The sequence below is a fragment of the Mustelus asterias genome, unplaced genomic scaffold (genome assembly GCF_964213995.1).
Source record: "Mustelus asterias unplaced genomic scaffold, sMusAst1.hap1.1 HAP1_SCAFFOLD_629, whole genome shotgun sequence".
Taxonomy (NCBI): Eukaryota; Metazoa; Chordata; class Chondrichthyes; order Carcharhiniformes; family Triakidae; genus Mustelus; species Mustelus asterias.
The window spans coordinates 189,750-217,249 of NW_027590578.1; the positions used below are offsets into that span (position 1 = coordinate 189,750).

The 27,500-nt window shown below is 46.5% G+C and overlaps 1 protein-coding gene across 6 annotated transcripts in view; it reads left to right on the forward strand.

The window, feature by feature from the left end:
• LOC144487166 (M1-specific T cell receptor alpha chain-like) overlaps positions 1-27,500 on the forward strand; it is a 212,460-nt gene that overhangs the window by 157,978 nt on the left and 26,982 nt on the right. The window contains exon 1 of one of the 6 annotated variants that reach the window (XM_078205230.1): positions 1,759-2,047. The exons of 4 other annotated variants lie outside the window; for them this stretch is intronic. In XM_078205230.1, coding sequence (XP_078061356.1) covers positions 1,933-2,047 — 115 coding nt within the window. In that variant the 5' untranslated portion in view covers positions 1,759-1,932. Of the gene's footprint in view, positions 1-1,758; positions 2,048-2,094; positions 2,317-27,500 lie in introns of those variants that run through there. One more of the 6 variants, XM_078205226.1, reaches the window with a different exon arrangement.

Genomic DNA, 27,500 nt, shown 5'->3' on the forward strand with positions numbered 1-27,500 from the left:
GAGAGATGGGGTGCGTTAGAGAGAGAGAGGGAGAGAGAGAGAGATGGGAGAGTTAGAGGGAGACAGGGGGAGAGTTAGAGGGAGATGGAGAGAGTTAGAGAGTTGGGGAGAGAGGGTTAGAGAGTTGGGGAGAGAGGGTTAGAGAGGGAGAGATGAGAAGATGTGTGTGGAGTGGCTGGTTGATACTCTGTGTTGGAGCAGCACGATGGGGGAAGGTGTGTACTGAACATGGACAGTTTTTGTTAGGCAGTGCGGGGCTGTGTGAATGTTGGAATCGGCAAGCTCACCTTTGGCAGTGGGACCAGACTCACCGTGGAACCCAGTAAGTGCTGCATTGTGAAAGAACCCAGTGCTAAACCCCGATTGAAAAGAATACCCTGAGTGATGTAGCCAGGATTACACAGCTCCTGTCCAATTCCACACCAGACCCTTCACCCCCCAGTGCTGGCAATGGGACGCTGGGGAAAGAGGGAGCCTCAGAGTTCTTGTAAAGGGATCAGTTAGTGTGTGGCTTCTGGAGGCTACGGCAAGCTGGTATTCGGAGGTGGCACCAAGCTACTTGTCCATCCTGGTAAGATCTTCCCGCAAGATGCTGCCCTTAATAAACATGGGAATGGTTTTGTAAACTCGCCCTGGCCACTGCTCAGTTGACACTAAGCAGGTCCAGATCAACTGGAGTTCATTCATAACTCAATAGGTTGTACTGATGGGTGAGAAGGATTGAATGGAGATTGATCTCAGGGAGATAGACTGTCCGTCACTTGCTAAAGAATTGATCTGGTAATGTAGCTAATGTGAAATGTGATGGACACTCCATGTTGTGGGTGTCCTCACCGAGACATCTGGTGCAGAGAGTTTCTGTGCTGGTGTGTACTGCTGTGTGAATAACAATGTTAAAGTTACCTTTGGACCTGGTACCAAACTCGTGGTACGACCGAGTAAGTGTGATTAATTTTGATCTGATTTATTATTGTCACATAGAGTCAGAGAGGTTTACAGCATGGAAACAGGCCCTTCGGCCCAACTTGTCAATGCCGCATCTTTCTCCAAACCGCTAATCTAGTCCCAATTGCCCGCATTTGGCCTGTAATCCCTCGACACCCATGGAACAGTCTAAATGCTTTTTAAAAGACAAAATTGGACCCGCCTCTACTACTACCTCTGGCAGCTCGTTCCAGACACTCACCACCCTCTGTGTGAAAAGATTGCCCCTCTGGACCCTTTTGTATCTCTCCCCTCTCACCTTAAACCTATGCCCTCTAGTTTTAGACTCCCCTACTTTTGGGAAAAGATTTTGACATCTTTAGACACTAAGGGACAATTTAGCATGGCCAATCCACCTAACCTACACATCTTTAGACACTAAGGGACAATTTAGCATGGCCAATCCACCTAACCTACACATCTTTAGACACTAAGGGACAATTTAGCATGGCCAATCCACCTAACCTACACATCTTTGGACACTAAGGGGCAATTTAGCATGGCCAATCCACGTAACCCGCACATCTTTGGACACTAAGGGGCGATTTAGCACGGCCAATCCATCTAACCTACACATTGTTGGAGTGAAAGGTTTTTGTCAGAGAGTGTGGGGCTGTGTGCAGGATGCAACTAACAAGCTCATCTTTGGAACTGGCACCCAACTAAATGTGGACCCCAGTAAGTGTTGGATTTGATTTATTATTGTCATTTTATTAGCATACAGTGAAAAGTATTGTTTCTCAAGCGCTATACAGACAAAGCATACCGTTCATAGAGAAGGAAAGGAGAGAGTGGAGAATGTAGTGTTACAGTCATAGCTGGGGTGTAGAGAAAGATCAACTCAATGCAAGATCAACTTAATCCATTCAAAAGTCTGACAGCAGCAGGGAAGAAGCTGTTCTTCAGTCGGTTGATACGTGTCCTCAGAATTTTGTATCTTTTTCCCCGATGGAAGAAGGTGGGAGAGAGGGTTTTTGTATGGACGGCCGATGCTGTGTGAATGTTGGAGGAGCTTTCAGCAAGCTGATATTTGCAGCTGGAACAAAGTTAACGGTGACACCCAGTAAGTGTTTGCAATCTTTGGAACCTCGGTGTTGCTGTCCCAGTGTCGAACACGTTTACAGAGCAGTGGTCATTTAAAAATCTGTGTCCACATGCTGCCACTATTATGGTACTGGCCGGCATTGCGTTTTAACACAGAGTCCCAGCAGGGACAGGAGATTATTGGGGTTAATCTGAAGGGGGGTTTGTGTTATTGGGCACACTGCTGTGTGAATACAGTTGCAAATGAGCTCATCTTTGGACAGGGGACAAGATTAACCGTGCTTCCAAGTAGGTTTTTATTATTAACTATGGAATACTTACCCAGTTGTGTGTGTGTGTGTGTGTGTGTATGTGAGTGTGTGTGTGTGCGTGTGCTCATAAAGTATTATAATGTTGTAATTACTGCCTGAAATTTAAATGACTATCATTGCCGAGAGGGGATTTCTGTTCCTAGTCACTGAAACCTCAATGTATTGCTGTCGGTATACACTGACCTCTGCAATGAAGCATTGGCAAGTTAGTCCTGTATGGACACAGACAGGTAGAACGAGGGAGAAACAGAGAGAGGGAGAAAGGAAGGGAGAGAGAGATAAATATAGTTGGAGAGAGAGTGACAGAGAAAGAGTTGAGGAGGGAGGGAGATAGAGAGAGTTAGAATGTGAGGGGGGTGGAGCGAGATGGTGAGTGAATGAGAAAGAGTTAGGCTGAGAGAGTTACAGAGTTAGAATGTGTGAGAGAGAGAGTGGAGAGGGACAGGGACAGGGAGAGAGAGAGAGGCTGGAGAGAGGGGATCATTGGAGGGAGAGAGTTAGTGATAAAGAATGGAGAGAGAGAGAGAAGGCTGGAGGGAGAGAGGGGGGAGTACTGGAGAGATGGAACATTGGACTGTGGGCGAGAGTGTTAGTGATAAAGAGACAGTTGGAGATAGAATCATAGAATCCCTACAGTGCAGAAAGAGGCCATTCGGCCCATCGAGTCTGCACCGACCACTAACCCACCCAGGCCCTACCCCCATATCCCTACATATTTACCCGCTAATCCCTCTAACCTACGCATTTCAGGACACTAAGGGGCAATTTTTTTTTTAGCATGGCCAATCAAGCTAACCCGCACATCTTTGGACTGTGAGAGAGATAGAGTGAGATAGAGAGAGAGTTGGGGTGAGTTAGAGGGAGAGAGAGTTGGGAGGGGTTTAGAGGGAGAGAAAGTATTGGGAGAAGGTTAGAGGGAGAGAGAGAGACAGAGTTAGAGGGGGAGATGTGCAGGTTAGGGGGATTGGCCAGACTAAATACATAGTGGTTATTTAAAAATCTGTGTCCACATGCTGCCACTATTATGGCACTGGCCGGCATTGTGTTTTAACACAGAGTCCCAGCAGGGACAGGAGATTATTGGGGTTAATCTGAAGGGGGTTTGTGTTATTGGGCACACTGCTGTGTGAATGCTATAAGTCTAAATAAGCTCATCTTTGGCAAGGGGACCAGATTAACCGTGCTTCCAAGTAGGTATTTATTGTTAACTATAGAATACCTACCCGGTTATGTGTGTCTGTATTGTGTGTGTGTGAGAGATGGGGAGATGAGAAGATGTGTGTGGAGTGGCTGCCTGTTACTCTGTGTTGGAGCATCACGATGGGGGAAGGTGTGTACTGAACATGGATAGTTTTTGTCAGGCAGTGTGGGGCTGTGTGAATGCTCAAATCGGCAAGCTCACCTTTGGCAGTGGGACCAGACTCACCGTGGAACCCAGTAAGTGCTGCATTGTGAAAGAACCCAGTGCTAAACCCCGATTGAAAAGATTATCCTGAGTGATGTACAAAGAAAATTACAGCACAGGGACAGGCCCTTCGGCCCTCCAAGCCTGCACCGACCATGCTGCCCCGACTGAACTAAAACCCCCTACCCTTCCGGGGACCGTATCCCTCTATTCCCATCCTATTCATGTATTTGTCCAGACGCCCCTTAAAAGTCACAATCGTATCTGCTTCCACTACCTCCCCCGGCAGTGAGTTCCAGGCACCCACTATTCTCCGTGTAAAAAATCTGCCTCGTACATCTCCTTTAAACCTTGCCCCTCACACCTTAAACCTGTGCCCCCCTAGTAATTGACTCTTCCACCCTGGGGAAAAAGCTTCTGACTATCCACTCTGTCCATGCCTCTCACAATCCTGTAGACTTCTATCAGGTCTCCCCTCAACCTCCGTCGTTCCAGTGAGAACAAACTAAGTTTCTCCAACCTCTCCAAAGCCTCCACATCCTTCTGGTAGAGTGGCGACCAGAATTGAACACTATATTCCATGTGCGGCCTAACTAAGGTTCTATAAAGCTGCAACATGACTTGCCAATTTTTAAACTCAATGCCCCGGCCGATGAAGGCAAGCATGCCGTATGCCTTCTTGACTACCTTCTCCACCTGCATTGCCACTTTCAGTGACCTGTGTACCTGTACACCCAGATCCCTCTGCCTATCAATACTCTTAAGGGTTCTGCCATTTACTGTATATTTCCTATCTGTATTAGACATTGCAAAATGCATTCCCTCACATTTATCTGGATTAAACTCCATCTGCCATCTCTCCGCCTAAGTCTCCAATTGATCTATATCCTGCTGTATCCTCTGATGGTAGCCAGGATTACACAGCTCCTGTCCAATCCCACACCAGACCCTTCACCCCCCAGTGCTGGCAATGGGACGCTGGGGAAAGAGGGAGCCTCAGAGTTCTTGTAAAGGGATCAGTTAGTGTGTGTCTTTTGGAGGCTACGGCAAGCTGGTATTCGGAGGTGGCACCAAGCTCCTTGTCCATCCTGGTAAGATCTTCCCGCAAGATGCTGCCTATAATAAACATGGGAATGGTCTTGTAAACTAGTCCAGGCCACTGCTCAGTGGACACTAAGCAGGTCCAGATCAACTGGAGCTCATTCATAACTCAATAGGTTGTACTGATGGGTGAGAAGGATTGAATGGAGATTGATCTCAGGGAGATAGACTGTCCGGCACTTGCTAAAGAATTGATCTGGTAATGTAGCTAATGTGAAATGTGATGGACACTCCATGTTGTGGGTGTCCTCACCGAGACATCTGGTGCAGAGAGTTTCTGTGCTGGTGTGAACTGCTGTGAGAATAACATTGGTGAAGTTACCTTTGGACCTGGTACCAAACTCGTGGTACGACCGAGTAAGTGTGATTAATTTTGATCTGATTTATTATTGTCACATAGAGTCATAGATGTTTACAGCATGGAAACAGGCCCTTCGGCCCAACTTGTCCATGCCGCCCCTTTTTCTAAACCACTAATCTCGTCCCAATAGCCCGCATTTGGCCCGTAATCCCTCGACATCCATGGAACTGTCTAAATGCTTTTTAAAAGACAAAATTGTACCCGCCTCTACTACTACCTCTGGCAGCTCGTTCCAGACACTCACCACCCTCTGTGTGAAAAAATTGCCCCTCTGGACCCTTTTGTATCTCTCCCCTCTCACCTTAAACCTATGTCTTCTAGTTTTAGACTCCCCTACTTTTGGGAAACGATATTGACATCTTTGGACACTAAGGAGCAATTTAGCATGGCCAATCCACCTAACCAACACATCTTTGGGCACTGAGGGGCAATTTAGCATGGCCAATCTACCTAACCAACACATCTTTGGGCACTGAGGGGCAATTTAGCATGGCCAATCCACCTAACCTGCACATCTTTAGCCAGGAGGTTTTTGCTACCTAGTGTCAGGCTGTGTGAATAGTGGGGACTACAAGCTGTTTTTTGGAAGTGGAACCACACTCACGGTGATACCCAGTAAGTGTTGCATTTCTGACAGAATAACATTAAAAATCTAAGGGGCAATTTAGCATGGCCAATCCACCTAACCTACACATCTTTGGACACTAAGAAACAATTTAGCATGGCCAATCTACCTAACCCGCACATCTTTGGACACTAAGGGGCAATTTAGCATGTGGAGGGGGTCTCTCTCTCTCTCTGGAGTTACTGTAAAGGGGGAGGCTACTGTGTGAATTCTGGAGGCCTGGGTAAACTGGTGTTTGGAAGTGGCACCCAACTCACTGTCAATCCGGGTAAGAGTTCGATCATAGATCCCTCTGTCATTCACACGGCAATTATCTTTCCAACTGATAACGCATAATGTAATAATGTACGGATTGTCCACTGAGATCTGGATGACACCAAACTATCGTTTTATGTTGTGGTAATGAAATGGGAGGCTTGAATGAGATTGGAACTCTGTAAAATATTCGACACCGGTTAAGAAATGGACCTGGAATAGTGATAGACCGTAGTTGTAACCTACAGTTCAGCCAGTGAATAGGAGATACAGAAAAAGTTAACGTTTATTTATTAGTGTCACAAGTTGGCTTACATTAACACTGCAATGAAGTTACTGTAAGAATCCCCTAGTTGTCACACTCTGTCGGGTGCACTGAGGGAGAATTTAACACCTCACCGACACTGTCTTTCGGACTGCGGGAGAAAACCGGAGCCCCCGGAGGAAACCCACGCGGACAGAGAGAGGCAGACAGAGGTAGTTAACACATGGGGCAAGCAATATACTAAAAGCAGATATTGGGGAGGGGGCCGGAGGGGGGAGGTGGTGGGTGGGGGTCACTGCATTGAGGCTCTGAAGCCTCATCCCTTTCTGCCTGTCCCTGTTTGAACAGTTTAATATGTTTAAACACTGAGACCTCTTGCTCTTGTTGGGAATATCAGTGCGGTTTATAAATTCCCAAACACTGGCCCCAAACTAAACAGCCCCTTAAAACGTGTGAAATGTGACTGTTGTCAGTGTGGATTGTTTAACCTCCTGGATAAGAAGCTCTCTTCCATTTTCAAACCTTTCCCCTGTTTCTGTAACATCTCGAGCTTGTGTGTGTGTGTCTGTGTGTGCGTGAGCGTGTGTGTCCGTGTCCCCAGAGATTGAATTGTGTCTGGTCACCTGATGAAGGGGCAGCGCTCCGAAAGCTTGTGTGGCTTTTGCTACCAAATAAACCTGTTGGACTTTAACCTGGTGTTGTTAGACTTGTTACCGTGCTTACCCCAGTCCAACGCCGGCATCTCCATATCATGTCTTTGTCTGAACATTTTAAAACGCTGAAACATACCGAACCCGCACATCTTTGGACACTAAGGGGCTTTTTAAAAGACAAAATTGTACCCGCCTCTACGACTACCTCTGGCAGCTCGTTCCAGACATTCACCACCCTCTGTGTGAAAAGATTGCCCCTCTGGACACTTCTGTATCTCTCCCCTCTCACCTTAAACCTATTCCCTCTAGTTTTAAACTCCCCTACCTTTGGGAAAAGATATTGACATCTTTGGGCACTAAAGGGACAATTTAGTATGGTCAATCTACCTAAGCTGCACATCTTTGGACACTGAGGGGCAATTTAGCATGGCCAATCCACCAAATCTAGACATCTTTAGCCAGGAGGTTTTTGCTAGCCAGTGTAGGACTGTGTGAATAGTGCGAACTACAAGCTGGTTTTTGGAAGTGGAACCACACTCAGGGTGATACCCAGTAAGTGTTGCATTTCTGACAGAATAATATTACAAATCTAAGGGGCAATTTAGCATGGCCAATCCACCTAACCTATACACCTTTGGACACTAAGGGGCAATTTAGCACGGCCAATCCACCTAACCTACACATCTTTGGAGTGAAAGGTTTTTGTCAGAGAGTGTGGGGCTGTGTGCAGGATGGAACTAACAAGCTCATCTTTGGAACTGGCACCCAACTAAATGTGGACCCCAGTAAGTGTTGGATTTGATTTATTATTGTCACGTTTATTAGCATACAGTGAAAAGTATTGTATCTCACGTGCTATACAGACAAAGCATACCGTTCATAGAGAAGGAAAGGAGAGGGTGCAGAATGTAGTGTTACAGTCATAGCTAGGGTGTAGAGAAAGATCAACTTAATGCGAGGTAGGTCCATTCAAAAGGTCTGACAGCAGCAGGGAAGAAGCTGTTCTTGAGTCGGTCGGTATGTGACCTCAGACTTTTGTATCTTTTTCCCCGACGGAAGAAGGTGGAAGAGAGGGTTTTTGTATGGATGGCTGATGCTGTGTGAATGCTGGAGGAGGTTTCAGCAAGCTGATATTTGCGGCTGGAACAAAGTTAACAGTGACACCCAGTAAGTGTTTGCAATCTTTGGAACCTCGGTGTTGCTGTCCCAGTGTCGAACACGTTTACATAGCAGTGGTCATTTAAAAATCTGTGTACACAATGCTGCCACTATTATGGTACTGGCCGGCATTGTGTTTTAAGGAGTTTAACAACGCCAGGTTAAAGTCCAACAGGTTTATTTGGTAGCAAACGCCACTAGCTTTCGGAGCGCTGCTCCTTCGTCAGATGAGTGGGAGATCTGGTAGTAAACAGGGCATATAAAGACACAAACCCAATTTACAGAATAATGAATAATCGTTGGAATGCGAGTCTTTACAGGTAATCAAGTCTTAAAGGTACAGACAATGTGAGTGGAGAGAGGGTTAAGCACAGGTTAAAGAGATGTGTATTGTCTCCAATGTGTATTGTCACGGGCATTCGGCCTCTGATCTTTGGGTAAGCGTTCTCCAAGGCGGCCTTCACGACACACCACAGCGCAGAGTCGCTGAGCAGAGACTGATAGCCAGGTTCCGCACACATGAGGACGGCCCCATCCGGGATCTTGGGTTCATGTCACACTATGTGTAACCCCCACGACTTGCCTGGACTTGCAAAATCTCACTGGCTGTCCTGTCTGGAGACAATACGCATCTCTTTAACCTGTGCTTAATGCTCCCTCCACTCACATTGTCTGTACCTTTAAGACTTGATTATCTGTAAAGACTCGCATTCCAACCATTATTCTGTAAATTGAGTTTGTGTCTTTATATGCCCTGTTTGTGAACAGAACTCCCACTCACCTGACGAAGGAGCAGCGCTCCGAAAGCTTATGGTATTTGCTACCAAATAAACCTGTTGGACTTTAACCTGGTGTTGTTAGACTCCTTACTGTGTTTACCCCAGTCCAATGCCGGCATCTCCACATCATTGCATTTTAACACAGAGTCCCAGCAGGGACAGGAGATTATTGGGGTTAATCTGAAGGGGGGTTTGTGTTATTGGGCGCACTGCTGTGTGAATACTGCAGGTGCAAATACGCTCATCTTTGGACAGGGGACAAGATTAACTGTGGTTCCAAGTAGGTATTTATTATTAACTATAGAATACCTACCTTGTTATGTGTGTGTTTATATTGTGTGTGTGTCTGTATGTGTGTGTGTGTGTCTATGTGTGTGTGTCTGTATGTGTGTGTGTGTGTGTCTGTATGTGTGTGTGTGTGTCTGTATGTGTGTGTCTGTATGTGTGTGTGTGTCTGTATGTGTGTGTGTGTCTGTATGTGTGTGTGTCTGTATGTGTGTGTGTCTGTATGTGTGTGTGTGTGTGTGTGTGTCTGTATGTGTGTGTGTGTGTGTGTCTGTATGTGTGTGTGTGTGTGTCTGTATGTGTGTGTGTGTCTGTATGTGTGTGTGTGTGTGTGTGTCTGTATGTGTGTCTGTATGTGTGTGTGCGTCTGTATGTGTGTGTGGGTGAGAGAGAGTGTATGAGTAAGAGTGTGTGTAAATGTTTAAAGTGCTTTAAAAACTTTAAACTTTACAATGTTAAACTTTAAGCGTGATGCCTGAAGCTCGGGGTCAGTTCTGCAGGGAAGGAGAGAGATGGACAGAGAGGATCGATGGACTGAGGTTACAGGAATATAGAATTGATGCAGTCTGGATCATGAAGCTGGTGTCTGCTGCTTGTAATAACCTTGCTGGGTTAGAACAGACCACTTAATTGTCCCTTAGTGTCCAAAGAAGTGTATTTTGAAGTCTATTTGAACATAGTTGTGAAGCAATTCTAGATTTCAGATACACAGATTGGAATCTTACTGGGGTTAATCTGAAGAGGGGTTTGTGTTATTGGGCACATTGCTGTGTGAATACTGCAAGTGTTGCTAAGCTCACCTTTGGACAGGGGACAAGATTAACTGTGGTTCCAGGTAGGTATTTATTAATAACGATAGAATACCAATCCGATTATGTATGTGTGTGTGAGAGGTCATAAAGTATTCTAATGTTGTAATTACTGCCTGAAATTTAAACGAATATCATTGCCGAGAGGGGATTTCTGTTCCTAGTCACTGAAACCTCAATGTATTGCTGTCGGTATACACTGACCTCTGCAATGAAGCATTGGCAAGTTAGTCCTGTATGGACACAGACAGGTAGAACGAGGGAGAAACAGAGAGAGGGAGAAAGGAAGGAAGAGAGAGAGAAATAAAGATAGAGAGTAAAAGAGGGAGAGAGAGGAGGGAGGGAGATAGAGAGAGTTATAGAGTCAGAATGTGAGAGAGTTAGAGAGAGAGACAGTTTGACGGGGGGGATAGGGAGATGGAGAGAGAATGAGAAATAATTAGGCTGAGAAAGTTATAAAGTTAGTGTGTCGGAGTTGGAGAGAGAGAGTGTGAGAGAGAGATAAGGTTAGAGAGGGAGAGAGAGAGAGTTGGAGGAAGAGAGATGGGGAGAGAGAAAGATGGGGCGAGAGAGAGTTGGAGATAGAGAAAGCAAGGGGGAGAGAGAGAGTGTCCAAAGATGTGTAGGTTGGGCGGATTGGCCATGGTTAATTGTCCCTTTGTGTCCCAAGATGTGGAGGGTAGATGGATTAGCAAAAATTGTCCTCTGAGAGTCATAGAGGTTTACAGCACGGAAACAGGCCCTTCAGCCCAACTTGTCCATGCCGCCCTTATTTCTTTTTTAAAAACTCCTAAGATAATCCCAATTGCCCGCATTTGGCCCATATCCCTCTATACCCATCTTACCCATGTAACTGTCTAAATGCTTTTTAAAAGATAAAACTGTACCCGCCTCTACTACTACCTCTGGCAGCTCGTTCCAGACACTCACCACCCTCTGTGTGATAAAATTGCCCCTCTGGACACTTTTGTATCTCTCCCCTCTCACCTTAAACCTATGCCCTCTATTTTAGACTCCCCTACCTTTGGGAAAAGATATTGACGATCTAGCTGATCTGTGCCCCTCATTATTTTATAGTCCTCTATAAGATCACCCCTCAGTCTTCTACGCTCCAGAGAAAAAAGTCCCAGTCTATCCAGCCTCTCCTTGTAACTCAATCCATCAAGTCCCGGTAGCATCCTAGTAAATCTTTTCTGCACTCTTTCTAGTTTAATAATATCCTTTCTATAATAGGGTGACCAGAACTGTACACAGTATTCCAAGTGTGGCCGTACCAATGTCTTGTACAACTTCAACAAGACGTCCCAACTCCTGTATTCAATGTTCTGACCGATGAAACCAAGCATGCTGAATGCCTTCTTCACCACTCTGTCCACCTGTGACTCCACTTTCAAGGAGCTATCTTCTTGGGCAGTTTTTGTTAGGCAGTGTGGGGCTGTGTGAATGCTGGCACCGACAAGCTCATCTTTGGCAGTGGGACCAGACTCACCGTGGAACCCAGTAAGTGCTGCATTGTGAAAGAACCCAGTGCTAAACCCGATTGAAAAGATTATCCTGAGTGATGTAGCCAGGATTACACAGCTCCTGTCCAATCCCACACCAGACCCTTCACCCCCCAGTGCTCGCAATGGGACGCTGGGGAAAGAGGGAGCCTCAGAGTTCTTGTAAAGGGATCAGTTAGTGTGTGGCTTCTGGAGGCTACAGCAAACTGGTATTCGGAGGTGGCACCAAGCTACTTGTCCATCCTGGTAAGATCTTCCCGCAAGATGCTGCCTAATAAACATGGGAATGGTCTTGTAAACTCGCCCTGGCCACTGCTCAGTTGACACTAAGCAGGTCCAGATCAACTGGAGCTCATTCATAACTCAATAGGTTGTACTGATGGGTGAGAAGGATTGAATGGAGATTGATCTCAGGGAGATAGACTGTCCGTCACTTGCTAAAGAATTGATCTGGTAATGTAGCTAATGTGAAATGTGATGGACACTCCATGTTGTGGGTGTCCTCACCGAGACATCTGGTGCAGAGAGTTTCTGTGCTGGTGTGTACTGCTGTGTGAATAGCAATGTTAAAGTTACCTTTGGACCTGGTACCAAACTCGTGGTACGACCGAGTAAGTGTGGTTAATTTTGATCTGATTTATTATTGTCACATAGAGTCAGAGAGGTTTACAGCATGGAAACAGGCCCTTCGGCCCAACTTGTCAATGCCACCCCTTTCTTTGAACCACTAAGCTAGTCCCAATTGCCCGCGTTTGGCCCATATCCCTCGATACCCATCTTACCCATGTAACTGTCTAAACGCTTTTTAAAAGACAAAATTGTACCCGCCTCTACTACTACCTCTGGCAGCTCGTTCCAGACACTCACCACCCTCTGTGTGAAAAAAATTGCCCCTCTGGACACTTTTGTATCTCTCCCCTCTCACCTTAAACCTATGCCCTCTAGTTTTAGACTCCCCTACCTTTGGGAAAAGATTTTGATATCTTTGGACACTAAAGGGACAATTTAGCATGGCCAATCTACCTAACCTACACATCTTTGGACACTAAGGGGCAATTTAGCATGGCCAATCCACCTAACCTACACATCTTTGGACACTAAGGGGCAATTTAGCATGGCCAATCCACCTAACCTACACATCTTTGGACATTAAGGGGCACATTAGCATGGCCAATCCACCTAACCCACACATCTGTAGCCAGGAGGTTTTTGCTAGCTAGTGTAGGGCTGTGTGAATACAGGGAACCTCAAGCTGGTTTTTGAAAGTGGAACCACACTCACGGTGATACCCAGTAAGTGTTGTATTTCTCACAGAATAATATTACAAATCTAAGGGACAATTTAGCATGGCCAATCCACCCTAACCTGCACATCGTTGGAGTGAAAGGTTTTTGTCAGAGAGTGTGGGGCTGTGTGCAGAGTGGAGCTTACAACCTCATCTTTGGAACTGGCACCCGACTAAATGTGGACCCCAGTAAGTGTTGGATTTGATTTATTATTGTCACGTTTATTAGCATACAGTGAAAAGCATTGTTTCTTGCGCGCTACCAGACAAAGCATACCGTTCATAGAGAAGGAAAGGAGAGAGTGCAGAATGTAGTGTTACAGTTATAGCTAGGGTGTAGAGAAAGATCAACTTAATGCGAGGTAGGTCCATTCAAAAGTCTGTTTGGCCCCCTATCCCTCTGACCCTTTCCCCATCCGTGTCTCTGTCCAACTGCCAGTGCACAGCGAGTACGGTTCCATCCCGGAGGTTCTTTGAACCGATGGAGGGCTGTGCGAATGTTGGGAACCGCAAGCTCACATCTGGAAGTTGCACCGTGCTCCTGGTGAGACCCAGTGAGTGTCGCCTCTCGCTAGAACTCTGTGGCCAATCTGATCAAAGGGTTGTCACCAAGTAATCGAGGTTGTAGTCGCTTTAACTGGCCCGGTATTTCAGCATAATTCCTGCTGGGGTGAGAATTCACTGGGGATAACCTGAAGAGAGGTTTGTGCCAAGGGGCGCGACACTGTGTGAATACTGGAGGAGTTGGCAAACTTATCTTTGGAAAGGGAACAAGGTTAACAGTGGAGCCAAGTAGGTATTCATTAATATCTGTAAATGTTGCATTTGATTTATTATTGTGACATGTATTGGGATAAAAGTATTGTTTCTTGCCCGCTATACAGGAAAAGCATACCGTTCATAGAGAAGGAAAGGAGAGAGTGCAGAATGTAGTGTTACAGTCATAGCTAGGGTGTAGAGAAAGATCAACTTAATGAGAGGTAGGTCCATTCAAAAGTCTGACGGCAGTAGGGAAAAATCTGTTCTTGAGTCGGTTGGTACGTGACCTCAGACTTTTGTATCTTTTTCCCGACGGAAGAAGGTGGAAGAGAGAATGTCCGGAGTGCGTGGGGTCCTTGATTATGCTGGCTGCTTTTCCGAGGCAGCGGGAAGCGTAGACAGAGTCAATGGATGGGAGGCTGGTTTGCGTGATGGATTGGGCTACATTCACAACCATTTGTAGTCTGCCTGCAGATCTTTGGACACTAAAGGGGCAATTTGCCATGGTCAATCCACCTAACCTACACATTTTTAGCCAGGAGGTTTTTGCTATCCAGTGTAGGGCTGTGTGAATACTGCGAACTCCAAGCTGGTTTTTGGAAGTGGAACCACACTCACGGTGATACCCAGTAAGTGTTGTATTTCTGACAGAATAATATTGCAAATCTAAGGGGCAATTTAGCATGGCCAATCCACCCTAACCTACACATCTTTGGACACTAAGGGCAATTTAGCATGGCCAATCCACCTAACCTACACATCTTTGGATACTAAGAGGCAATTTAGCATGGCCAATCCACCTAACCTACACATCTTTGGATACTAAGAGGCAATTTAGCATGGCCAATCCACCTAACCTACACATCTTTGGATACTAAGAGGCAATTTAGCATGGCCAATCCACCTAACCTGCACATCTTTGGACACTAAGGGCAATTTAGCATGGCCAATCCACCTAACCTGCACATCTTTGGATACTAAGGGTCAATGTAGCATGGCCAATCCACCTAACTACACATCTTTTTCTTCCCACAGTCCAAAGTTGTGCGGGTTAGGTGAATTGGCCATGCTAAAGCAAGTTGCCCCTTAGTGTCAGGGGGTTAGCAGGGTAAAGGCATGGGGTTACGGGGATAGGGCCTGGGTGGGATTGTGGTCGGTGCAGACCCGATGGGCCGAATAGCCTCCTTCTGCACTGTCGGGGTTCAATGAAAAGTCTGAGGGCAGCAGGGAAGAAGCTGTAAAGGGTGTCACCAAGTAATCGAGGTTGTAGTCGCTTTAACTGGCCGGGTTTTTCAGCATAATCCCGGCTGGGGTAAGTATTCACTGGGGATAACCTGAAGAGAGGTTTGTGCCAAGGGGCGCGACACTGTGTGGATGGTGGAAATGTTGGCAAACTTATCTTTGGAAAGGGAACAAGGTTAACAGTGGAGCCAAGTAGGTATTCATTAATATCTGTCAACGTTGCATTTGATTTATTATTGTCACATGTATTAGTATACAGGGAAAAGTATTGTTTCTTGCGTGCTACACAGACAAAGCATACCATTCATAGAGAAGGAAAGGAGAGAGTGCAGAATGTAGTGTTACAGTCACAGCTCGGGTGTAGAGAAAGATCAACTTGATGCAAGGTCGGTCCGTTCAAAAGTCTGACGGCAGCAGGGAAGAAGCTGTTCTTGAGTCGGTCGGTACGTGACCTCAGACTTTGTATCTTTTTCCCGAGGGAAGAAAGTGGAAGAGAGAATGTCCGGGGTGTGTGGGGTCCTTAATTATGCCGGCTGCTTTTCCCCGAGGCAGCGGGAAGTGTAGACAGAGTCAATGGATGGGAGGCTGGTTTGTGTGATGGATTGGGCTTCATTCACGATTCTTTGTAGTTTGCCTACACATCTTTGGACACTAAGGGACAATTTAGCATGGCCAATTCCCCCTAAACTACACATCTTTGGCCAGGAGGTTTTTGCTAGCTAGTGTAGGGGTGTGTGAATACTGGGAGCTACAAGCTGGTTTTTGGAAGTGGAACCACACTCACGGTGATACCCAGTAAGTGTTGTATTTCTGACAGAATGTTACAAATCTAAGGGACAATTTACCACGGCCAATCCACCTAACCCGCACATTGTTGGACACTAAGGGACAATTTAGCTTCTCTCTATGTATTTGTGGATGTGTGTCTCCTCTCTCCCTCCATCTCTCTTTCCATCTGTCTCTCTCCATCTCTCATACTCTGTCTCTCTTTGTCTCTCTCTGCCTCTCTCTCTCTCTGCCTCTCTCTCTCTGCCTCTCTCTCTCTCTGCCTCTCTCTCTCTCTGTCTCTCTCTCTCTGTCTCTCTCTCTCTGTCTCTCTCTCTGTCTCTCTCTCTGTCTCTCTCTCTCTCTCTGCCTCCCTCTCTCTCTGTCTTTCTCTCTCTCTGCCTCTCTCTCTCTCTGTCTCTCTCTGTCTCTCTCTCTCTGTCTCTCTCTCTCTGCCTCCCTCTCTCTCTGTCTCTCTCTCTCTCTGTCTCTTTCTCTGTCTCTCTCTCTCTCTGTCTCTCTCTCTCTCTGTCTCTCTCTCTCTGTCTCTCTCTCTCTCTGCCTCCCTCTCTCTCTGTCTCTTTCTCTCTCTCTCTGTCTCTTTCTCTCTCTCTCTGTCTCTCTCTCTGTCTCTCTCTCTCTGTCTCTCTCTGTCTCTCTCTCTCTCTGTCTCTCTCTCTGTCTCTCTGTGACTGTCCCCAGAGATTGAATTGTGTCAGTAATGTCTGTGTTCCCAATGCTCCAGCCACATGTAACAGACAATACACGAAAAGCAGATATTGGGGTGGGGGCTGGGGGAGGGGGTGGGGGTGACTGTATTGAGGCTCTGAAGCCTCAGGCCTTTCTGCCTGTCTCTGTTTGAACAGTTTAATATGTTTAAACACTGAGACCTCTTGCTCTTGTTGGGAATATCAGTGCGGTTTATAAATTCACAAACACTGGCCCCAAACTAAACAGCCCCTTAAAACAGGACAGGGCAGAGAGTGTGAAATGTGACTGTTGTCAGTGTGGATTGTTTAAACCCCTGGATAAGAAGCTCTCTTCCATTTTCAAACCTTTCCCCTGTTTCTGTCGCTCTCAGGCTCTCCCCTGACCCTATCTGTGTGTGTGTCTCTCTCTCTCTCTCTGTCTCCCTCCCTCCCTCTCACTGTCTCCCTCCCTCTCTCTCACTGTCTCCCTCCCTCTCTCTCTCTGTCTCCCTCCCTCTCTCTCTCTGTCTCCCTCCCTCTCTCTCTCTGTCTCCCTCCCTCTCTCTCTCTGTCTCCCTCCCTCTCTCTCTCTGTCTCCCTCCCTCTCTCTCTCTGTCTCCCTCCCTCTCTCTCTGTCTCCCTCTCTCTCTCTCTCTGTGTCTCCCTCTCTCTCTCTCTGTGTCTCCCTCTCTCTCTCTGTGTCTCCCTCTCTCTCTCTGTGTCTCCCTCTCTGTCTCCCTCTCTCCCTCTCTCTGTCTCTCTCTCTCTCTGTGTGTCCCTCCCTCTCTCTCACTGTCTCCCTCCCTCTCTCTCCCTCTCTGTCTCCCTCTCTATCTCCCTCTCTCTCTCTCTCTCCCTCTCTCTCTGTGTCTCCCTCTCTCCCTCTCTCTGTCTCTCTCTCTCTCTCTGTGTGTCTCTCTGTGTGTCTCCATCCCTCTCTGCCTCCCTCTCTCTGTCTCTCTCTGTCTCCCTCTCTCTCTGTCCCTCCATCTGATTTGATTTGATTTATTATTGTCACATGTATTAACATACAGGGAAAAGTATTATTTCTTGCGCGCTGTACAGACAAAGCATACCGTTCATAGAGAAGGAAAGGAGAGAGTGCAGAATGTAGTGTTACAGTCACAGCTAGGGTGGAGAGAAAGATCAACTTAGTGCGAGGTGACTGTACCCGGAGATTGAATTGTGTCAGTAATGTCTGCGTCTCCAATGCTTCAGCCACATGAAGCAGACAATACACAAAATGGGGAGACTGGGAGGGGGGGATTGAAGCTCTGAAGCCTCATGGTTTTCTGCCTGTCTTTGTTTGAACATTTTCAAACACTGAAACACGCCTAACCTGCACATCTTTGGACACTAAGGGACAATTTATCATGGCCAATCCCCCTAACCTGCACATCTTTGGACACGAAGGGACAATTTATCATGGCCAATCCCCCTAACCTGCACATCTTTCGACACTAAGGGACAATTTATCATGGCCAATCCCCCTAACCTGCACATCTTTGGACACGAAGGGACAATTTATCATGGCCAATCTCCCTAACCTACACATCTTTGGACACGAAGGGACAATTTAGCATGGCCAATCCACCTAATCTACACATCTTTAGCCAGGAGGTTTTTGCTAGCCAGTGTAGGACTGTGTGAATACTGCGAGCTACATGCTGGTTTTTGGAAGTGGAACCACACTCACGGTGATACCCAGTAAGTGTTGTATTTCTGACAGAATAACATTAAAAATCTAAGGGGCAATTTAGCATGGCCAATCCCCCTAACCTACACATCTTTGGACACTAAGGGACAATTTAGCATGGCCAATCCACCTAACCTGCACATCTTTGGACACTAAGGGACAATTTAGCACGGCCAGTCCCCCTAACCTACACATTGTTGGAGTGAAAGGTTTTTGTCAGAGAGTGTGGGGCTGTGTGCAGGATGGAACTAACAAGCTCATCTTTGGAACTGGCACCCAACTAAATGTGGACCCCAGTAAGTGTTGGATTTGATTTATTATTGTCACGTTTATTAGCATACAGTGAAAAGTATTGTTTCTTGCGCGCTATACAGACAAAGCATACCGTTCATAGAGAAGGAAAGGAGAGGGTGCAGAATGTAGTGTTACAGTTATAGCTCGGGTGTAGAGAAAGATCAACTTAATGCGAGGTCGGTCCATTCAAAAGTCTGACAGCAGCAGGGAAGAAGCTGTTTTTGAGTCGATTGGTACGTGACCTCAGACTTTTGTATCTTTTGCCCGACGGAAGAAGGTGGAAGAGAGGGTTTTTGTTTGGAGGGCCGATGCTGTGTGAATGCTGGAGGAAGTGTCAGCAAGCTGATATTTGGGGCTGGAACAAAGTTAAGGGTGACACCCAGTAAGTGTTTGCAATCTTTGGAACCTCGGTGTTGCTGTCCCAGTGTCGAACACGTTTTTGATTTGATTTGATTTATTATTGTTACGTGTATTGGGATACAGTGAAAAGTAGTTTCTTGCACTATACAGACAAAGCATACCGTTCATAGAGAAGGAAAGGAGAGGGTGCTGAATGTAGTGTATAAGGGGTGACCTTCAGTTGTGAGAAGACCCTCTAACCCTACTCCTCGATGCTGACCCGTGTTTCGAATCTGAACTGGTCCTATTTGCTCTGTGTTTGGCCCCCTATCCCTCTGACCCTTTCCCCATCCGTGTCTCTGTCCAACTGCCAGTGCACAGCGAGTACGGTTCCATCCCGGAGGTTCTTTGAACCGATGGAGGGCTGTGCGAATGTTGGGAACCGCAAGCTCACATCTGGAAGTCGTACCGTGCTCCTGGTGAGACCCAGTGAGTGTCGCCTCTCGCTAGAACTCTGTGGCCAATCTGACCAAAGGGTTGTCACCAAGTAATCGAGGTTGTAGTCGCTTTAACAGGCCGGGTTTTCAGCATAATTCCTGCTGGGGTGAGAATTCACTGGGGATAACCTGAAGAGAGGTTTGTGCCAAGGGGCGCGACACTGTGTGAATACTGGAGGTGTTGGCAAACTTATCTTTGGAAAGGGAACAAGGTTAACAGTGGAGCCAAGTAGGTATTCATTAATATCTGTAAATGTTGCATTTGATTTATTATTGTCACATGTATTGGGATAAAAGTATTGTTCCTTGCGCACTATACAGGAAAAGCATACCGTTCATAGAGAAGGAAAGGAGAGAGTGCAGAATGTAGTGTTACAGTCATAGCTAGGGTGCAGAGAAAGATCAACTTAATGCGAGGTCGGTCCATTCAAAAGCCTGACAGCAGCAGGGAAGAAGCTGTTCTTGAGTCGGTTGGTACGTGACCTCAGACTTTTGTATCTTTTTCCTGACGGAAGAAGATGGAAGAGAGTCTGTCCGGGGTGCGTGGGATCTTTAATTATGCTGTTTGCTTTGCCGAGGCAGCGGGAGTGTAGACAGAGTCAATGGATGGGAGGCTGGTTTGAGTGATGGATTGGGCTACATTCACAACCATTTGTAGTTTGCCTACAGATCTTTGGACACTAAGGGGCAATTTACCATGGCCAATCCACCTAACATACACATCTTTGGACACTAAGGGGCAATTTAGCATGGCCAATCCGCCTAACCTACACATCTTTGGACACTAAGGGGCAATTTACCACGGCCAATCCACATAACCGGCACATCTTTGGACACTAAGGGGCAATTTAGCATGGCCAATCCACCTAACCCGCACATCTTCTGCCAGGAGGTTTTTGCAAGCCAGTGTAGGGCTGTGTGAATACTGGGAACACCAAGCTGGTTTTTGGAAGTGGAACCACACTCACGGTGATACCCAGTAAGTGTTGTATTTCTGACAGAATAATATTACAAATCTAAGGGACAATATATCATGGCCAATCCACCTAACCTATACACCTTTTTCCTCCTACAGTCCAAAGTTGTGCGGGTTAGGTGAATTGGCTGTTTTAAAACAATATTGCCCCTTAGCATCAGGGGGGTTAGCAGGGTAAATGCTTGGGGTTACGGGGATGGGGCCTGGGTGGGATTGTGGTCGGTACAGACTCGATGGGCCAAATCTACTGCACTGTAAGGATTCTATGATTCTATCAAAAGTCTGAGGGCAGCAGGGAAGAAGCTGTAAAGGGTGTCACCAAGTAATCGAGGTTGTAGTCGCTTTAACTGGCCGTGTTTTTAAGCATAATTCCGGCTGGGGTAAGTATTCACTGGGGATAACCTGAAGAGAGGTTTGTGCCAAGGGGCGCGACACTGTGTGAATACTGTTGGCAAACTTATCTTTGGAAAGGGAACAAGGTTAACAGTGGAGCCAAGTAGGTATTCATTAATATCTCTAAACGTTGGATTTAATTTATTATTGTCACATGTATTGGGATACAGGGAAAAGTATTGTTTCTTGCGCGCTATACAGACCGTTCATAGAGAAGGAAAGGAGAGGGTGCAGAATGTAGTGTTACAGTCAAAGCTAGATTTTGATTTGATTTATTATTGACACATGTATTGGATCCCAAACTAAACAGCCCCTTAAAACAGGACAGAGCAGAGAGTGTGAAATGTGACTGTTGTCAGTGTGGATTGTTTAAACCCCTGGATAAGAAGCTCTCTTCCATTTTCAAACCTTTCCCCTGTTTCTGTAGCATCTCAGGCTCTCCCCTGACCCTATCTGTGTGTGTGTGTGTGTCTCTCTCTCTCCCTGTCTCTCTCTCCCTGTCTCTCTCTCCCTGTCTCTCTCTCCCTGTCTCTCTCTCCCTGTCTCTCTCTCCCTGTCTCTCTCTCCCTGTCTCTCTCGCCCTGTCTCTCTCGCCCTGTCTCTCTCGCCCTGTCTCTCTCGCCCTGTCTCTCTCGCCCTGTCTCTCTCGCCCTGTCTCTCTCCCTGTCTCTCTCTCTCCATCTGTGACTGTCCCCAGAGATTGAATTGTGTCAGTAATGTCTGCGTCTCCAATGCTTCAGCCACATGAAGCAGACAATACACAAAATGGAGAGACTGGGGAGGGGGGCATTGAAGCTCTGAAGCCTCATGGTTTTCTGCCTGTCTTTGTTTGAACATTTTAAAACACTGAAACACACCTAACCCGCACATCTTTCGACACCAAGGGACAATTTATCATGGCCAATCCACCTAACCTGTACATCTTTGGACACTAAGGGGCAATTTACCATGGCCAATCCACCTAACCTGTACATCTTTGGACACGAAGGGACAATTTAGCATGGCCAATCCACCTAACCCGCACATCTTTGGACACGAAGGGACAATTTAGCATGGCCAATCCACCTAACCCGCACATCTTTGGACACGAAGGGACAATTTAGAATGGCCAATGCCCCTAATCTACACATCTGTAGCCAGGAGGTTTTTGCTACCCAGTGTAGGACTGTGTGACTAGTGGGAACAGAAAGCTGGTTTTTGGAAGTGGAACCACACTCACGGTGATACCCAGTAAGTGTTGTATTTCTGACAGAATAACATTAAAAATCTAAGGGGCAATTTAGCATGGCCAATCCCCCTAACCGACACATCTTTGGACACTAAGGGACAATTTAGCACGGCCAATCCACCTAACCTGCACATCTTTGGACACTAAGGGACAATTTAGCACGGCCAATCCACCTAACCTGCACATCTTTGGTCACTAAGGGGCAATTTAGCATGGCTAATCCACCTAACCTGCACATCTTTGGTCACTAAGGGGCAATTTAGCATGGCCAATCCCCCTAACCTACACATCTTTGGACACTAAGGGACAATTTAGCATGGTCAATCCCCCTAACCTGCACATCTTTGGACACTAAGGGACAATTTAGCATGGCCAATCCACCTAACCTGCTCATCTTTGGACACTAAGGGGCAATTTAGCACGGCCAATCCACCTAACCTACACATTGTTGGAGTGAAAGGTTTTTGTCAGAGAGTGTGGGGCTGTGTGCAGTATGGAACTAACAAGCTCATCTTTGGAACTGGCACCCAACTAAATGTGGACCCCAGTAAGTGTTGGATTTGATTTATTATTGTCACGTTTATTAGCATACAGTGAAAAGTATTGTTTCTTGCGCGCTATACAGACAAAGCATACCGTTCATAGAGAAGGAAAGGAGAGGGTGCAGAATGTAGTGTTACAGTCATAGCTAGGGTGTAGAGAAAGATCAACTTAATGCGAGGTAGGTCCATTCAAAAGTCTGACAGCAGCAGGGAAGAAGCTGTTTTTGAGTCGATTGGTACGTGACCTCAGACTTTTGTATCTTTTGCCCGACGGAAGAAGGTGGAAGAGAGGGTTTTTGTTTGGAGGGCCGATGCTGTGTGAATGCTGGAGGAAGTGTCGGCAAGCTGATATTTGCGGGTGGAACAAAGTTAAGGGTGACACCCAGTAAGTGTTTGCAATCTTTGGAACCTCGGTGTTGCTGTCCCAGTGTCGAACACGTTTTTGATTTGATTTGATTTATTATTGTTACGTGTATTGGGATACAGTGAAAAGTACTGTTTCTTGCGCGCTATACAGACAAAGCATACCGTTCATAGAGAAGGAAAGGAGAGGGTGCAGAATGTAGTGTATAAGGGGTGACCTTCAGATGTGAGAAGACCCTCTAACCCTACTCCTCGATGCTGACCCGTGTTTCGAATCTGAACTGGTCCTATTTGCTCTGTGTTTGGCCCCCTATCCTTCTGACCCTTTCCCCATCCGTGTCTCTGTCCAACTGCCAGTGCACAGCGAGTACGGTTCCATCCCGGAGGTTCTTGTGAACCGATGGAGGGCTGTGCGAATGTTGGGAACCGCAAGCTCACATCTGGAAGTTGCACCGTGCTCCTGGTGAGACCCAGTGAGTGTCGCCTCTCGCTAGAACTCTGTGGCCAATCTGACCAAAGGGTTGTCACCAAGTAATTGAGGTTGGGTTTTTAAGCATAATTCCTGCTGGGGCAAGTATTCACTGCGGATAACCTGAAGAGAGGTTTGTGCCAAGGGGCGCGACACTGTGTGAATACTGGAGGTGTTGGCAAACTTATCTTTGGAAAGGGAACAAGGTTAACAGTGGAGCCAAGTAGGTATTCATTAATATCTCTAAACGTTGGATTTAATTTATTATTGTCACATGTATTGGGATACAGGGAAAAGTATTGTTTCTTGCGCGCTATACAGACCGTTCATAGAGAAGGAAAGGAGAGGGTGCAGAATGTAGTGTTACAGTCAAAGCTAGATTTTGATTTGATTTATTATTGACACATGTATTGGATCCCAAACTAAACAGCCCCTTAAAACAGGACAGAGCAGAGAGTGTGAAATGTGACTGTTGTCAGTGTGGATTGTTTAAACCCCTGGATAAGAAGCTCTCTTCCATTTTCAAACCTTTCCCCTGTTTCTGTAGCATCTCAGGCTCTCCCCTGACCCTATCTGTGTGTGTGTGTGTGTCTCTCTCTCTCCCTGTCTCTCTCTCCCTGTCTCTCTCTCCCTGTCTCTCTCTCCCTGTCTCTCTCTCCCTGTCTCTCTCTCCCTGTCTCTCTCGCCCTGTCTCTCTCGCCCTGTCTCTCTCGCCCTGTCTCTCTCGCCCTGTCTCTCTCGCCCTGTCTCTCTCGCCCTGTCTCTCTCCCTGTCTCTCTCTCTCCATCTGTGACTGTCCCCAGAGATTGAATTGTGTCAGTAATGTCTGCGTCTCCAATGCTTCAGCCACATGAAGCAGACAATACACAAAATGGAGAGACTGGGGAGGGGGGCATTGAAGCTCTGAAGCCTCATGGTTTTCTGCCTGTCTTTGTTTGAACATTTTAAAACACTGAAACACACCTAACCCGCACATCTTTCGACACCAAGGGACAATTTATCATGGCCAATCCACCTAACCTGTACATCTTTGGACACTAAGGGGCAATTTACCATGGCCAATCCACCTAACCTGTACATCTTTGGACACGAAGGGACAATTTAGCATGGCCAATCCACCTAACCCGCACATCTTTGGACACGAAGGGACAATTTAGCATGGCCAATCCACCTAACCCGCACATCTTTGGACACGAAGGGACAATTTAGAATGGCCAATGCCCCTAATCTACACATCTGTAGCCAGGAGGTTTTTGCTACCCAGTGTAGGACTGTGTGACTAGTGGGAACAGAAAGCTGGTTTTTGGAAGTGGAACCACACTCACGGTGATACCCAGTAAGTGTTGTATTTCTGACAGAATAACATTAAAAATCTAAGGGGCAATTTAGCATGGCCAATCCCCCTAACCGACACATCTTTGGACACTAAGGGACAATTTAGCACGGCCAATCCACCTAACCTGCACATCTTTGGACACTAAGGGACAATTTAGCACGGCCAATCCACCTAACCTGCACATCTTTGGTCACTAAGGGGCAATTTAGCATGGCTAATCCACCTAACCTGCACATCTTTGGTCACTAAGGGGCAATTTAGCATGGCCAATCCCCCTAACCTACACATCTTTGGACACTAAGGGACAATTTAGCATGGTCAATCCCCCTAACCTGCACATCTTTGGACACTAAGGGACAATTTAGCATGGCCAATCCACCTAACCTGCTCATCTTTGGACACTAAGGGGCAATTTAGCATGGCCAATCCACCTAACCTACACATCTTTGGACACTAAGGGGCAATTTAGCACGGCCAATCCACCTAACCTACACATTGTTGGAGTGAAAGGTTTTTGTCAGAGAGTGTGGGGCTGTGTGCAGTATGGAACTAACAAGCTCATCTTTGGAACTGGCACCCAACTAAATGTGGACCCCAGTAAGTGTTGGATTTGATTTATTATTGTCACGTTTATTAGCATACAGTGAAAAGTATTGTTTCTTGCGCGCTATACAGACAAAGCATACCGTTCATAGAGAAGGAAAGGAGAGGGTGCAGAATGTAGTGTTACAGTCATAGCTAGGGTGTAGAGAAAGATCAACTTAATGCGAGGTAGGTCCATTCAAAAGTCTGACAGCAGCAGGGAAGAAGCTGTTTTTGAGTCGATTGGTACGTGACCTCAGACTTTTGTATCTTTTGCCCGACGGAAGAAGGTGGAAGAGAGGGTTTTTGTTTGGAGGGCCGATGCTGTGTGAATGCTGGAGGAAGTGTCGGCAAGCTGATATTTGCGGGTGGAACAAAGTTAAGGGTGACACCCAGTAAGTGTTTGCAATCTTTGGAACCTCGGTGTTGCTGTCCCAGTGTCGAACACGTTTTTGATTTGATTTGATTTATTATTGTTACGTGTATTGGGATACAGTGAAAAGTACTGTTTCTTGCGCGCTATACAGACAAAGCATACCGTTCATAGAGAAGGAAAGGAGAGGGTGCAGAATGTAGTGTATAAGGGGTGACCTTCAGATGTGAGAAGACCCTCTAACCCTACTCCTCGATGCTGACCCGTGTTTCGAATCTGAACTGGTCCTATTTGCTCTGTGTTTGGCCCCCTATCCCTCTGACCCTTTCCCCATCCGTGTCTCTGTCCAACTGCCAGTGCACAGCGAGTACGGTTCCATCCCGGAGGTTCTTGTGAACCGATGGAGGGCTGTGCGAATGTTGGGAACCGCAAGCTCACATCTGGAAGTTGCACCGTGCTCCTGGTGAGACCCAGTGAGTGTCGCCTCTCGCTAGAACTCTGTGGCCAATCTGACCAAAGGGTTGTCACCAAGTAATTGAGGTTGGGTTTTTAAGCATAATTCCTGCTGGGGCAAGTATTCACTGCGGATAACCTGAAGAGAGGTTTGTGCCAAGGGGCGCGACACTGTGTGAATACTGGAGGTGTTGGCAAACTTATCTTTGGAAAGGGAACAAGGTTAACAGTGGAGCCAAGTAGGTATTCATTAATATCTGTAAATGTTGCATTTGATTTATTATTGTCACATGTATTGGGATACAGTGAAAAGTATTGTTTCTTGCGCGCTATACAGACAAAGCATACCGTTCATAGAGAAGGAAAGGAGAGAGTGCAGAATGTAGTGTTACAGTCACAGCTAGGGTGAAGAGAAAGATCAGCTTAATGCGAGGTAGGTCCATTCAAAAGTCTGACAGCAGCAGGGAAGAAGCTGTTCTTGAGTCGGTTGGTACGTGACCTCAGACTTTTCCATCTTTTTCCTGACGGAAGAAGATGGAAGAGAGTCTGTCCGGGGTGCGTGGGATCTTTAATTGTGCTGTTTGCTTTCCCGAGGCAGCAGGAGTGTAGACAGAGTCAATGGATGGGAGGCTGGTTTGAGTGATGGATTGGGCTACATTCACAACCATTTGTCGTTTGCCTACAGATCTTTGGACACTAAGGGGCAATTTAGCATGGCCAATCCACCTAACCTACACATCTTCTGCCAGGAGGTTTTTGCTAGTCAGTGTAGGGCTGTGTGAATCCTGGGAACACCAAGCTGGTTTTTGGAAGTGGAACCACACTCACGGTGATACCCAGTAAGTGTTGTATTTCTAACAGAATAATATTACACATCGAAGGGGCAATTTAGCATAGCCAATCCACCTAACCTACACATCTATTTCCTCCCACAGTCCAAAGTTGTGCAGGTTAGATGAATTGATCATGCTAAAGCAAGTTGCCCCTTAGCATCAGGGGGGTTAGCAGGGTAAATGCATGGGGTTACAGGGATGGGGCCTGGGTGGGATTGTGGTCGGTACAGACTCGATGGGCCAAATCTACTGCACTGTAAGGATTCTATGATTCTATGAAAAGTCTGAGGGCAGCAGGGAAGAAGCTGTAAAGGGTGTCACCAAGTAATCGAGGTTGTAGTCGCTTTAACTGGCCGTGTTTTTAAGCATAATTCCGGCTGGGGTAAGTATTCACTGGGGATAATCTGAAGAGAGGTTTGTGCCAAGGGGCGCGGCACTGTGTGGATGGTGGATACTACTGACAAACTTATCTTTGGAAAGGGAACAAGGTTAACAGTGGAGCCAAGTAGGTATTCATTAATATCTGTAAACGTGGATTTGATTTATTATTGTCACATGTACTGGGATACAGGGAAAAGTATTGTTTCTTGTGCTATACAGACCGTTCATAGAGAAGGAAAGGAGAGGGTGCAGAATGTAGTGTTACAGTCATAGCTAGATATTGATTTGATTTATTATTGACACATGTATTGGATCCCAAACTAAACAGCCCCTTAAAACAGGACAGAGCAGAGAGTGTGAAATGTGACTGTTGTCAGTGTGGATTGTTTAAACTCCTGGATAAGAAGTCTTCCATTTTCAAACCTTTCCCCTGTTTCTGTAGCATCTCAGGCTCTCCCCTGACCCTAT